The sequence below is a fragment of the Bombina bombina genome, chromosome 3, assembly GCF_027579735.1.
Source record: "Bombina bombina isolate aBomBom1 chromosome 3, aBomBom1.pri, whole genome shotgun sequence".
Taxonomy (NCBI): Eukaryota; Metazoa; Chordata; class Amphibia; order Anura; family Bombinatoridae; genus Bombina; species Bombina bombina.
Window position 1 is genome coordinate 482265212 of NC_069501.1, and position 15733 is coordinate 482280944.

A 15733-nucleotide genomic window follows, 5' to 3' on the forward strand; every position below is an offset into this window, starting at 1 on the left:
AAGCTAAATACTTACCTGTAAAATAAATCCTAATATAGCTACAATATAAATTATAATTATATTATAGCTATTTTAGGATTTATATTTATTTTACAGGTAACTTTGTATTTATTTTAACCAGGTACAATAGCTATTAAATAGTTAAGAACTATTTAATAGCTAAAATAGTTAAAATAATTACAAATTTACCTGTAAAATAAATCCTAACCTAAGTTACAATTAAACCTAACACTACACTATCAATAAATTAATTAAATAAAATACCAACAATTACCTACAATTAAACCTAACACTACACTATCAATAAATTATTTAAATACAATATCTACAAATAAATACAATGAAATAAACTAACTAAAGTACAAAAAATAAAAAAGAACTAAGTTACAAAAAATAAAAAAAATATTTACAAACATTAGAAAAATATTACAACAATTTTAAACTAATTACACCTACTCTAAGCCCCCTAATAAAATAACAAAGACCCCCAAAATAAAAAAATGCCCTACCCTATTCTAAATTACAAAAGTTCAAAGCTCTTTTACCTTAAAAGCCCTGAACAGGGCCCTTTGCGGGGCATGCCCCAAAGAATTCAGCTCTTTTGCCTGTAAAAAGAAACATACAATACCCCCCCCCAACATTACAACCCACCACCCACATACCCCTAATCTAACCCAAACCCCCCTTAAATAAACCTAACACTAAGCCCCTGAAGATCTTCCTACCTTATCTTCACCCTGCCAGGTTCACCGATCTGTCCTCGGAAGTCTTGATCCAAGCCTCGGAAGTGTTGATCCAAGCCCAAGCGGGGGGCTGAAGAGTGACGTCCATCCTCGGGCTGAAGTCTGGATCCAAGCGGCGACTGAAGAAATCCATCCTTGGGCTGAAGTCGGAAGTCCATCATCTGGATGAAGTCTTCTATCAAGCCGCATCTTCTTTCTTCTGGAGCGGAGCGGAACCATCTTCTTCCAAGCCGACGCGGAACATCCTCTTCAACCGACGACTAGACGAAGAATGACGGTTCCTTTAAATGACGTCATCCAAGATGGCGTCCATCGAATTCCGATTGGCTGATAGGATTCTATCAGTCAATCGGAATTAAGGTAGGAATATTCTGATTGGCTGATGGAATCAGCCAATCAGAATCAAGTTCAATCCGATTGGCTGATCCAATCAGCCAATCAGATTGAGCTCGCATTCTATTGGCTGTTCCGATCAGCCAATAGAATGCGAGCTCAATCTGATTGGCTGATTCCATCAGCCAATCGGATTGAACTTGATTCTGATTGGCTGATTCCATCAGCCAATCAGAATATTCCTACCTTAATTCCGATTGGCTGATAGAATCCTATCAGCCAATCGGAATTCGAGGGACGCCATCTTGGATGACGTCATTTAAAGGAACCGTCATTCGTCGTCTAGTCGTCGGTTGAAGAGGATGTTCCGCGTCGGCTTGGAAGAAGATGGTTCCGCTCCGCTCCAGAAGATTGAAGATGCGGCTTGATAGAAGACTTCATCCAGATGATGGACTTCCGACTTCAGCCCGAGGATGGATTTCTTCAGTCGCCGCTTGGATCCAGACTTCAGCCCGAGGATGGACGTCACTCTTCAGCCCCCTGCTTGGGCTTGGATCAACACTTCCGAGGCTTGGATCAAGACTTCCGAGGACGGATCGGTGAACCTGGCAGGGTGAAGATAAGGTAGGAAGATCTTCAGGGGCTTAGTGTTAGGTTTATTTAAGGGGGGGTTGGGTTAGATTAGGGGTATGTGGGTGGTGGGTTGTAATGTTGGGGGGGGGGGGTATTGTATGGGTTTTTTTTACAGGCAAAAGAGCTGAATTTCTTGGGGCATGCCCCGCAAAGGGCTCTGTTCAGGGCTGGTAAGGTAAAAGAGCTTTGAACTTTTTTAATTTAGAATAGGGTAGGGCATTTTTTATTTTGGGGGGCTTTATTTTATTAGGGGGCTTAGAGTAGGTGTAATTAGTTTAAAATTGTTGTAATATTTTTCTAATGTTTGTAAATATTTTTTTTATTTTTTGTAACTTAGTTCTTTTTTATTTTTTGTACTTTAGTTAGTTTATTTCATTGTAGTTATTTGTAGATATTTTATTTAAATAATTTATTGATAGTGTAGTGTTAGGTTTAATTGTAGATAATTGTAGGTATTGTATTTAATTAATTTATTGATAGTGTAGTGTTAGGTTTAATTGTAGATAATTGTAGGTAGTTTATTTAATTAATTTATTGATAGTGTAGTGTTAGGTTTAATTGTAACTTAGGTTAGGATTTATTTTACAGGTAATTTTGTAATTATTTTAGCTATTAAATAGTTCTTAACTATTTAATAGCTATTGTACCTGGTTAAAATAAATACAAAGTTGCCTGTAAAATAAATATTAATCCTAAAATAGCTATAATATAATTATAATTTATGTTGTAGCTATATTAGGGTTTATTTTACAGGTAAGTATTTAGCTTTAAATAGGAATAATTTATTTAATAAGAGTTAATTTATTTTGTTAGAATAAAATTATATTTAACTTAGGGGGGTGTTAGGGTTAGGGTTAAAATTAGCTTTAGGGGTTAAAAAATTTATTAGAGTAGCAGTGAGCTCCGATCGGCAGATTAGGGGTTAATACTTGAAGTTAGGTGTCGGCGATGTTAGGGAGGGCAGATTCGGGGTTAATACTATTTATTATAGGGTTATTGAGGCGGGAGTGAGGCGGATTAGGGGTTAATAACTTTATTATAGTAGCGGTGAGATCCGCTCGGCAGATTAGGGGTTAATAAGTGTAGGCAGGTGGAGGCGACGTTGAGGGGGGCAGGTTAGGGGTTAATAAATATAATATAGGGGTCGGCGGTGTTAGGGGCAGCAGATTAGGGGTACATAGCTATAATGTAGCTGGCGGCGGCGTGCGGACGGCAGATTAGGGGTTAATAAGTGTAGGTAGCTGGCGGCGACGTTGAGGGGGGCAGGTTAGCGGATAATAAATATAATATAGGGGTCGGCGGTGTTAGGGGCAGCAGATTAGGGGTACATAAGGATAACGTAGGTGGCGGTCGGCAGATTAGGGGTTAAAAAAATTTAATCGAGTGTCGGCGATGTGGGGGGGGCTCGGTTTAGGGGTACATAGGTAGTTTATGGGTGTTAGTGTACTTTAGAGTACAGTAGTTAAGAGCTTTATGAACCGGCGTTAGCCCAGAAAGCTCTTAACTACTGACTTTTTTCTGCGGCTGGAGTTTTGTCGTTAGATTTCTAACGCTCACTTCAGACACGACTCTAAATACCGGAGTTAGGAAGATCCCATTGAAAAGATAGGATACGCAATTGACGTAAGGGGATTTGCGGTATGGAAAAGTCGCGGCTGAAAAGTGAGCGTTAGACCCTTTCCTGACTGACTCCAAATACCGGCGGTAGCCTAAAACCAGCGTTAGGAGCCTCTAATGCTGGTTTTCACGGCTACCGCCAAACTCCAAATCTAGGCCTTAAATTCTTAAATTAAAATCATAGCAAACTTTAATGTGACGTTTTGGGGCATTCACTCCTTGTGAAGACCCCGAAACGTCAAATTACAGTTTGCTGTGATTTAAATCCAGAGAGAGCATATTTCATTGTGGGTATATATATATATATATATATATATATATAATAACCTAGTCATTTGAAGTTCAGAATAAGTGCTATTGCATTATCTTTTTATCATGCATTTGTTGATTATGCAAATCTACTGTATTTACTGGTCCTTTAAGATATTTAGATCCTGATTTACCTGTAATCCGATAATAAAGCCATGCTTTGTATATTATAACAGCATCCATTTAAGTCATTACAATAATTATAAACTTGTCTATTCATTAAAAAACATGCCTTTTTTATGGCAGGTCCTTGGTAGAGAAGTCTACACATCCAACAACCAGCTGGGAGGCATACAGATCATGCACAACAATGGAGTCACTCACACCACAGTGTATGATGACTTTGAAGGAGTCTTCACAATTCTGCTGTGGCTTTCATATATGCCAAAGGTATGTACACTGTGTTGTCATGCAATGTCCTAGGCTTCATATATGCCAAAGGTATGTATGCTGTGTTGTCATGTGATGTCCTAGGCTTCATATATGCCAAAGGTATGTACGCTGTGTTGTCATGTGATGTCCTAGGCTTCATATATGCCAAAGGTATGTATGCTGTGTTGTCATGTGATGTCCTAGGCTTCATATATGCCAAAGGTATGTACGCTGTGTTGTCATGTGATGTCCTAGGCTTCATATATGCCAAAGGTATGTATGCTGTGTTGTCATGTGATGTCCTAGGCTTCATATATGCCAAAGGTATGTATGCTGTGTTGTCATGTGATGTCCTAGGCTTCATATATGCCAAAGGTATGTATACTGTGTTGTCATGTGATGTCCTAGGCTTCATATATGCCAAAGGTATGTATGCTGTGTTGTCATGTGATGTCCTAGGCTTCATATATGCCAAAGGTATGTATGCTGTGTTGTCATGTGATGTCCTAGGCTTCATATTTGCCAAAGGTATGTATACTGTGTTGTCATGTGATGTTCTAGGCTTCATATATGTCAAAGGTATGTATACTGTGTTGTCATGTGATGTTCTAGGCTTCATATATGTCAAAGGTATGTATATTGTGTTGTCATGTGATGTTCTATACTTCATTTATGCCAAAGGTATGTATACTGTGTTGTCATGTGATGTTCTAGGCTTCATATATGTCAAAGGTATGTATACTGTGTTGTCATGTGATGTTCTATACTTCATATATGTCAAAGGTATGTATACTGTTTTGTCATGCAATACCCTAGGCTTCATATATGTCAAAGGTATGTATACTGTGTTGTCATGTGATGTTCTAGGCTTCATATATGCCAAAAGTATCTATACTGTGCTGTCATGGGATGTTCTAGGCTTCATATATGCCAAACGAATTTATACTGTGCTGTTACTTGATGTTCTGTACCATAAATGTTGTTTATTAATTGTATTCATAAAATATTAAGGGCCAAATTACAAATGAAACGCTAACAATTACGCACAAGCGATAAGGGGTTTGTGCATGTCGGGTTTCCCATATGAATTACAAGTTGGAAGTAAACGTGATCGCTTGAGGGATTAATACATATGTACACATATATAGACATATATATAAGTGCATTGGATCCCTTTGCAGTAAAGTAGATGAAAACATGTAAAAACATATTTATGCACTATTCATTATATTGCTATACTGTGTATTTATTGTAAATATTTCACATTTAATTGTTCTGCACATAGGGGAATATGTTTCAATAATACGAGCTCAACCTGACGCGTGCAAAAAGCTTACTTCTAGCAGAGTTAATTCTCGAGCAGGAGCATTAAATAGCGCTCCACTTGTAATCTTGCCTTATATGTTTAAATTTAACTTAAAGGGACAGTCAACTCCAAAAATGTTTTTATTCAAGAAGATAGATTATCCCTTTATTACCCATTCCCCAGTTTTGCACAGCCAACATGGTTATATTAAAGGGCCATAATACCCAAATGTTTAAACACTTGAAAGTGATGCAGCATAGCTGTAAAAAACTAGAAAATATCTCCTGAACATCTCTATGTAAAAAAGAAAGATATTTTACCTCAAAAGTTCCTCAGTAGCCACCTCCCATTGTAAAGGATTTCTAAGCAGCATTTTAGTATGTCTGTCCTGGGACATCTGAAGGGATGAGCATCGTGCACTCTCATCTTAATTCACCAATCAGGTAAAGGAAGTTTACAATGAAATCTCATGAGAGTCAAGTCAAATCTCATGAGATCACAGTAAAAGTTCATGACCTCAGCACTGCTGATGCTGATTGGCTGCTGTTCATTTCTTCATTTTTTTTTTTTTTTTTTACCTGCAGCTGGGAGCAGTTGAGTATAACTTTTTACACAGAACTTACTCTGCTGAGCTGAGGAGATTGTGAGGTAAAATATCTTCCTTTTTTACATAGAGATGCTCAGGTGATATTTTCCTGTCAGTTTTTTACAGTTATACTGCATCAGTTTCAAGTGATTTAGCATATGAGTATTATGTCCCTTTAATATACTTTTAACCTCTGTGATTATCTTGAATCTAAGCCTCTTTTGACAGCTCCCTGATCATATGGCTATTTATTTATTTATAATCTATTGATTTGCATTTTAGACAATTAGTGCAGTGTCATCCAAAACTCTACAGGAGAGAGCACAATGTTATCTATATGGCCCACATGAGCAGTCTTCTGTTGTGAAAAACAAATAAAAAAGCATGTGGTAAGAGGCTGTCTGTAGTGGCTTAGAAACAGGCAGACATTTAGAGGTTTAAATGTTATAAAGTATATTAATATAACAATGTTGGTTGTGCAACGTTTGGGGAATGGGTATTAAAGGCGTTATCTATCTTTTTAAACAGTAACAATTTTGATGTTGACTGTCTTTTTAATCTAAAAATTCCAAAAGTAATGCTTGATATATTGAAGTGCACAAAGCCTTCTTGAAGGAATGATAACTTCTAAAGAATCAGTTTATAAATGCTTTTAAAACATTTATTTCATATGTAGATCTTATACAATTCAGTACTTAATTGATTAGATATACTTTGGCCCATATTTATCAAGCTCCGTACGAAGCCTGAAGGGCCGTGTTTCTGGCGAGTCTTCAGACTCGCCAGAAACACAAGTTATGAAGCAGCGGTCACAAAGACCACAGCTCCATAACCTGTCCGCCTGCTCTGAGCAGGCGGACAGACATTGCCGGAAATCAACCCGATCAAGTACGATCGGGTTGATTGACACCTCCCTGCTGGCGGCCCATTGGCCGCGAGACTGCAGGGGGCGGCGTTGCACCAGCAGCTCTTGTGAGCTGCTGGTGCAATGCTGAATACGGCAAGCGTATTGCTCGCCGTATTCAGCGAGGTCTAGCGGACCTGATCCGCACTGTCTGATCAGGTCCGCCAGACCTTGATAAATAGGGGCCTTTGTGTGAATTAAAAAAATACAATAATGTTTATTTAAATAATACAATTTTTAAAACGTGTTTCATAGATCTTTGCCAATGCGAAGATTGTTTTAGAGTGCATCTCTTGTTGATTACTATCTTATTTCTGCTTCTGAGCACTGTTTTATGCTACTTTCCCTTTATTTTTAGTGCGTATCCAGCCCTGTACCAATTCTTACACCAAAAGATCCTATTGACAGGGCTATCGAATTTACTCCCACCAAAACTCCTTATGACCCTCGATGGATGCTGGCAGGTCGTCCTCACCCTGGTATGTACTCAAATCCTTTCTGTTTACTTTAGTTTAAGTGAGATCTTATTCCTCGATCCAACAAAATAATTGTAATCCTATTTTCTGTACAGTTAAATTTTATCAATATCAAAGGCAAAAATACTTAGGTGAGCTATTGTACACTTAAAGAGATAGTAAACCACATTTTTTTTTCTTTCATGATTCGGATAGAGCATGCAATTTTAAGCAACTTTCTAATTTACTCCTATTATCAATTTTTCTTTGTTCTCTTGCTATCTTTATATGAAAGAGCAGGAATGAAAGCTTTGGAGCCAGTCTATTTTTTGTTCAGTACCCTGGATAAGGCTTGCTGATTGGTGCCTGCATTTAACCATTCAATCAGCAAGCGCAACCCAGGTTCTCAACCTAAAATAGGCCGGCTCCAAAGCTTTTATTCCTACTTTTTCAAATAGAGATAGCAAGAGAACGAAGACAATGTGATAATAGAAGTAAATTAAAAAGCGGCTTAAAATCGCATGCTCTATTTGAATCATGAAAGAACAAATTTTGGTTTAGTGTTCCTTTAAAGGGACATGACATCCATATTTTATTCTGTCCAGATTTGGATAGAGCATGCTTTTCTAAATAAATAACTTTACAATGTATTTTTATCTAAGTTGTTTTATTCTCTTTGTGTACTTTGTTGAAAATTATACTTAGGTAGGCTCACAAGCTGCTGATTGATGACTGCACATTTATGCCTCTTGGCTTTCAGCTAGCTCCCAGTAGTGCATTACTGCTCCATTACAAATGGTGAAATTTAGATAGTGATATCTTTTTTCCCCTAAATTATATTTAGTTAAAGGGACATAATACTCATATGCTAAATCAATTGAAACTGATGCAGTATAACTGTAAAAAGCTGACAGGAAAATATCACCTGAGAATCTCTATGTAAAAAAGGAAGATATTTTACCTCACAATTTCCTCAGCTCAGCAGAGTAATTTCTGTATACTTCAGCTGCAGGTTAAAAAAAAAAATGAAGAAATGAACAGCAGCCAATCAGCATCAGCAGTGCTGAGGTCATGCACTCTTTTACTGTGATCTCATGAGATTTCACTTAACTCTCATGAGATTTCATAGTAAACTTCCTTCAACTGAATAGGGTAATAAGATGAGTGTGCACGTAAGCTCGCCCCTTCCGCTGTCCCGGGACAGACATACTGATTTGCTGTTTAGAAGTCCTTTACAATGGGATGTGGCTACTGAGGAATTTTTGAGGTAAAATATCTTTCTTTTTTACATAGAGATGTTCAGGTGATATTTTCTAGTCAGCTTTTTACAGCTATGCTGCAGCACTTTCAAGTGTTTAAACATTTGGGTATTATGGCCCTTTAAATTAGGAGTATAATATCAGATACACAATATCAAATATAATTCCACTTAAACAAAATAATAAATGACAATAGAAAGGTTTCATATATAAGGGGGGGAAAATATATATATATATAATATATATAGTACAAAAAGTAGAATATATCACTACCTATAGTGATATAAGCTTTGATATACAGAGCGCAAATGCATTGGTATCCACTTTTTCCCTTTTTTAATGTGTGTGTATATATATATATATATATATATATATATATATATATATATATATATATATATATATAAATTCTCCTGTATTCCATTATAATTTACAAGCATTAACCAAGAACCGTGACAAAACAAAATAGCCTACATTGTAGAGTAGAGTATTGTTTCTTAATTTCACTACGGACTCATAATAAACTTGCATAAGTTATCAGAAATATGTCATCATATTATATCAAATAAACTAAAATAAAGTACCTTAAATTAAGGTGATTTAGAATAAAATAATTTAAATAAAAGTAAGACAATATGAAGAGAAACATAAAAGCTTGTCTCTCTCCTTTGTCCAGCAAAAACTTTATATTGCACAAACATTACTTTATTATATAACAAGCTTTCAAAAAACACTTATCTTCTATATCTGAGACAATAATAATTCATATAAAACGTACTAATTAAAAACGTAAAAAAAAAAATGTATTAAGAAAGCCAAGGATGATACAAGAAACAGGTATAAACCTTTGGAATGGATAATGAGAGTGTTTTGAATATTTCAATTGGTTTGAAAGTTAAACAAGGGAGGCAGTTAAGGACAAAATGAAAAAAAAAACACCTCAAAAACATAAATGAAACACACAGACATATGCAAATATGTCAAATCTGCTGGGACAGTCAACACCAGAATTGTTGTTGTTTAAAAAGAAAGATAATCCCTTTATTACCCATTCCCCAGTTTTGCATAACTAACACTGTTATAGAAATACACATTTTTTTTTACCTCTGTGATTACCTTGTATCTAAGCCTCTGCAAACTGCCCCCTTATTTCAGTTCTTTTGACAGACATACATTTTAGCCAATCAGTGCTGGCTCCAGGGTAACTTCACGTGCATGAGCTCAATGTTATCTATATGAAACACATGAACTAATGCCATCTAGTGGTCAAAATGCATTCAGATTAGAGGCAGTCTTCAATGTCTAAGAAATTAGCATATGAAACCTCCTAGAATTAGCTTTCAACTAAGAATATGAAGAGAACAAAGCAAAATTGGTGATAAAAGTAAATTGGAAAGTTGTTTAAAATTGCATTCCCTATTTAAATTATGAGAGTTTTTTTTTTTACTTGACTGTCCCTTTAAAAAGACTGGAACACTTTCTGTACCCCAAGAACAGTGGCTCATAACCTTTTATGCAAGCTTGACTAAGGGACAGGAGCCCGAAGTGTTGCTGTAATGGCTGAATAAAGGCTTTTTTTCACATTTGAAAGTATTAAGGAGTGCAGCACCTTTATTTTGTTCTACTGTGTATTTTTTGAAAAGTGGCAAAGGATCCATTAGGAGCTGGCACCCTCCCTTGGGACTCATTGCTTATATATTTGGGAGCGCTAGTCTCAACCACCTGCAAATAATGATATAATCTTGGAACATTTTGTAAAAATTAGATGGTACCGTTGATTATTTTGTATATACACTAAGCTCCACAAATACCTCTATTAATGTAATAAAATGAAATTAAAAATAAATTACTGAACGAGAATCACTAAATACTGTATAAGTTGAAGACTTTAATCTTTAAGGGACGTAATACTCATATGCTAAATCACTTGAAACGGATACAGTATAACTGTAAAAAGCTGACAGGAAAATATCACCTGAGCATCTCTATGTAAAAAAGGAAGATATTTTACCTCACAATTCCCTCAGCTCAGCAGAGTAAGTTCTGTGTAAAAAGTTATACTCAACTGCTGCTCAGCTGCAGGTAAAAAAAAAATGAAGAAATGAACAGAAGTCAATCAGCATCAACAGTGCTGAGGTCATGAACTCTTTTACTGTGATCTCATGAGATTTGACTTAACTCTCATGAGATTTCATTGTAAACTTCCTTAAGCTGAATAGGGAAATAAGATGAGAGTGCACGTAAGCTCGTTCCTTCCGCTGTCCCGGGACAGACATAGTGATTTGTTGCTTAGAAGTCCTTTACAATGGGATGTGGCTACTGAGAAACTTTTGAGGTAAAATATCTTTCTTTTTTACATAGAGATGTTCAGGTGATATTTTCTAGTCAGATTTTAACAGCTATACTGCATCACTTTCAAGTGTTTAAACATTTGGGTATTATGGTACTTTAAATAAAGATACTAGGATTTATTTTGGATAATTTTCTGTCACCACTTAAAGGGACACTGAACCCAAATTTTTTCTTTCATGATTCAGATAGAGCATGTAATTGTAAGCAACTTTCTAATTTACTTCTATTATCAATTTTTCTTCATTCTCTTGCAATCTTTATTTGAAAATAAGGCATCTCAGCTAAGGAGCCAGCGAATTGTGGGTTCAGAACCATGGACAGCACTTGTTTAAAGGTGCTGTCCAATCAGCAAGGACAACCCAGGTTGTTCACCTAAAATGGGCCGGCATCTAAACTTACATTCTTGCTTTTAAAATAAACATACCAAGAAAATGAAGATAATTTGATAATAGGAGTAAATTAGAAAGTTGCTTAAAATTGCATGCTCTATCTGAATCACAAAATAATTAATGAGTCTAAGAATGAACAGACATGTTAAATAATACAAATATTTAATTAGTGCCATGATATATATTTTAATTCTGCAAATAAATCATTCTTCCCCATGAGATTTTATTTATTTATTTTTAAAAGTTATTACATTTTGATAGTAATTAAATAGTCAATAATTAAAAAAAAAGTAGAAAACAGAATACTATATAATTGATTTATTTTCTGTTTACATAAGGTAAAAAAAGTTTACTTCTAAACCCTTGGAAACATTTTCTTTTCAGCTTTAAATATGTAGTTTTCACTTTTTTTTTTTTTTTTCATTTTCATGAAATATTTACTAAATATAGAAATCTTTACTATTTATATAATAGATTACCAGAGTCAATGGGTCAGTATATTGATATTGAGTCCCTTGGACATTTTACCTTATCCATTATGCATTATATTCTCTGAGGAATATGAGATGCCAAAAAAAGTTATTTAAAATTTTAAACCTGCTACATTTAGTTGAATTCTTCACCATTGGGCAGAATTTAATGGGAACCGCACTTGTGTAGTGAGCGATAGATTTGAAATTCAAGGATGAAGAGGTGAATAAGATCCGAGAAAGCCGAAATGAGATTTGTGGTTAAGCTCAGTTTTCTGCATTTGGATAATATTTTTACATTCCCTCTGCGGCCATTCATCGTCCTGTCTGAAGCGCTGGTCCCAGCCAGACTCCAAATCAAGTGGCTTTCAGATTTTAATTTAGTGGAAGCGTTAAGAAAAGCAGATGAATCCCGGTGATAAGTTAAAGCAGATATCTCCTAGGTGAAAAGTTAAAGCCATTTATTAGACGAGATTGTGCTGTGAGATTTTTCAATGTGACGCGAGACGCTGGGCCCGAATCTAAACCATCAGCTGAGACTCATGATGCAAAGATAGGCTTGGAATAGATGTTCACATTTTACACCGGGCCAAGAATCCTGCAGTGTAGAACATAGTAATTACAAGTTTTTTTTCTTCTCCATGATAAAACACTCATGCCTGCCACTTTAAGTCAGAAAAGGTTACCGCACTTGGAGACTCTTTTTTAATTGGTTTTGGGCTTGTGATTTCAGAGGTTGGGGTTCAAATGAATCCTTTTCTTCTTTAGGGTCATGTAGTGCTTTGGTTTGCAGTGTGTTACGCATATCTGTGGCAGAGAATCAGACGGAAGCTTTCAGTTGATAGTGAAAACAAAAGATCCTTTTTGTAGCATCAGCTTTAAACAACGTAAATAAACAGATTTTATGGAAGCCTCTAAGACAGCAAGGAAAAAGTCCACTTATTCTGCACCTCTTATCAAAATATACACTTTTCATATTTATTTATTTATTTTGAGATAGCTTTTAATTATTTCTTTAATTAATATAAACACATACAAAAGGTACATACTGTATTTTGCAGTATAATTTTATCTGTACATTTCTTGTGATTTACTAAAGCTTGGGCAAGGACTACAATGTATGGATTTTAATCTTTAAAAAAACCCCACAAAGTATAAATATCAGAATATATATTATACCTAATAGAAAAAAAAGCCACAAATCCACAATTATCTATAAAACATGCTGCCTTAAAGGGACATGACACCCACATTTTTTCTTTCATGATTTAGAAAGAGAATGCATTTTTAAACATCTTTCTAATTTACTTCTATTATCTAATTTGTTTTATTCTCTTGATATTCTTTGCTGAAAAGCATATCTAGATATGCTCAGTAGCTGCTGATTGGTTGCTGCACATAGAAGCCTCTTGTGATTGGCTCACCCATGTGCATTGCTTTTTCTTCAACTAAGGATATCTAAAAAATGAAGCTAAATAAATAATAGAAGTAAATTGTAATGTAGTTTAAATTTGTATGTTCTATCTGAATCATGAAAGAAAGATTTTGGGTTTAGTGGCCCTTTAAAATAGGTTCACTCATGGATTTTGAGAGTCAATGATACACACCTAAAAGGAGAGTAAAACATGAGAGATAATTAAAGGGATATTCCAGCCAAAATTGGAATCTACATGGATGCATTTAAATTTTAAATAGAAGCATTTTTGTAACATACATGTATTAGCAAAAATGCTTCTAATAAAGGCTATAAGTTTTTTTGAAGTGTATTTAAGTATGCATTGTGCACCTGCATTTTAAACACAGCACTTGCTCAGAGAGACTAACATGCTTGTACCATCTGGTAATGACTCAGTCTGTTAATAGCTGACATGATACAAGCCCCACTGGCGCTCTGAGCAGCTGCAGTAGGTAGAATGCTGGTGCATTGAGAATATCTAGCTGTGCTTCACATGCACATGCAGAGGAAACTGTTAACACTAAAACAGTGATAACTTTCACTAGAAACATTTTTACCATTAAGTGTTAATTGTAAATATGTTTCTATTCAAGGATTTAATTAATCTATGTGTATTTATATTTTGACCAGAATATCCCTTTAATTCATTATTGATGATGACTGTCAATTATATTAAAATTTCGTTTTCTCTTGTAAGATGTATCAACTCCACGGATTCATCCATACTTGTGGGATATTCTCCTTCCCTACAGGAAGTGGCAAAGAGAGCACCCACAGCAGAGCTGTCTATATAGCTCCTCCCTTAGCTCCACCCCCCAGTCATTCTCTTTGCCTACTCTAAGTACTAGAGTACTAGGAAGTAAGTACTAGGAAGAGTTTGGTGACAAAAATGTTAGTTTTTATTTTCTCAAGCAAAAGTTTGTTATTTTAACCCCTTAACGACCAAGGACGTACGCCACACGTCCTCAAAAAAAATACAGTTAATGACCGAGGACGTGTGGCGTACGTCCTTGGTCTGGAAAGCAGCTGGAAGCGATCCTGCTCGCTTCCAGCTGCTTTCCGGTTATTGCAGTGATGCCTCGATATGGAGGCATCCTGCAATAACCCCCCTTGGCCATCCGATGCAGAGAGAGCCACTCTGTGGCCCTCTCTGCACCGGACATCGATGGCCGGTATCGTTGGTGGGTGGGAGCTTACGTGGGAGGCGGGTGGGTGGCCATCGATGCTCTGTGTGGAGTGGAGGGGGGCGGGAACTACGGGGGCGCGCACGGGGGGTGGTGGGCGGGCGCGTGCACTGGGCTGGAGCGGGTGGGAACCGCTACACTACAGAAAAAAATAAAGTTAAAAGTTAAAAAAACTAATAACATTTAAGTATTAAAAATGTAATCTAAGGGATCTGGAAGGGGTTGGGGGTTGGTCTTGGTGGAGGGGGGAAAGCTACACTACAGAAAAGGGCATTTTTTATTTTTTTTTAAAAAAGGCACATTTTTTACAAAACTGGGTACTGGCAGACAGCTGCCAGTACCCAAGATGGCGCCCATTAAGGCAGAGGGGAAGGGTTAGAGAGTTGTTTGGTGGGGGATCAGTGAGGTTGTGGTCTAAGGGGGGGATCCTACACATCAGCATATGTAAATATGCTTTTTTCTCCAACATTGGTGTGTCCGGTCCACGGCGTCATCCATAACTTGTGGGAATATTCTCTTCCTCAACAGGAAATGGCAAAGAGCACAGCAAAAGCTGTCCATATAGTCCATCCTAGGCTCCGCCCACCCCAGTCATTCTCTTTGCCGCTGAACAAGCAGCATCTCCACGGAGATGGTGAAGAGTATGTGGCGATGAGAGAAGTGAAATACTCTCAGGGCTTGGACTCAACTAGCAAAGGCCAGATTCATAAGATTCCAATCAGACAACATGACGACTGTTGCTTACATCAACCATCAGGGGGGAACAAGGAGTTCCCTGGCAATGAGAGAAGTGACCAAAATCATAAAATGGGTGGAGAATCACTCCTGCCACCTATCTGCGATCCACATCCCAGGAGTGGAAAACTGGGAGGCGGATTATCTGAGTCGTCAGACATTCCATCCCGGGGAGTGGAAACTCCACCCGGAGATATTTGCCCAGTTGACTCAATTATGGGGCATTCCAGACATGGATCTGATGGCGTCTCGTCAGAACTTCAAGGTTCCTTGCTACGGGTCCAGATCCAGGGATCCCAAGGCTACTCTAGTGGATGCATTAGTAGCGCCTTGGACCTTCAACCTAGCTTATGTGTTTCCACCGTTTCCTCTCATTCCCAGGCTGGTAGCCAGGATCAAGCAGGAGAGGGCCTCGGTGATCTTGATAGCTCCTGCGTGGCCACGCAGGACTTGGTATGCAGACCTGGTGAATATGTCATCGGCTCCACCATGGAAGCTACCTTTGAGACAGGATCTTCTAGTACAAGGTCCATTCGAACATCCAAATCTAGTTTCCCTCCAGCTAACGGCTTGGAAATTGAACGCTTGATTTTATCTAAGTGTGGGTTTTCGGATTCTGTAATAGATACT

The 15733-nt window shown here is 37.0% G+C and overlaps 1 protein-coding gene across 1 annotated transcript in view; it reads left to right on the plus strand.

Moving 5' to 3' along the window:
* The window catches only part of ACACA (acetyl-CoA carboxylase alpha), a 1007059-nt gene that overhangs the window by 800656 nt on the left and 190670 nt on the right, over window positions 1–15733 (plus strand). Inside the window, exons 46-47 of the mRNA XM_053706820.1 lie at window positions 3882–4025; window positions 7162–7282. Of these exons, the coding sequence (XP_053562795.1) occupies window positions 3882–4025; window positions 7162–7282 (265 nt within the window). The remainder of the gene's footprint in view (window positions 1–3881; window positions 4026–7161; window positions 7283–15733) is intronic.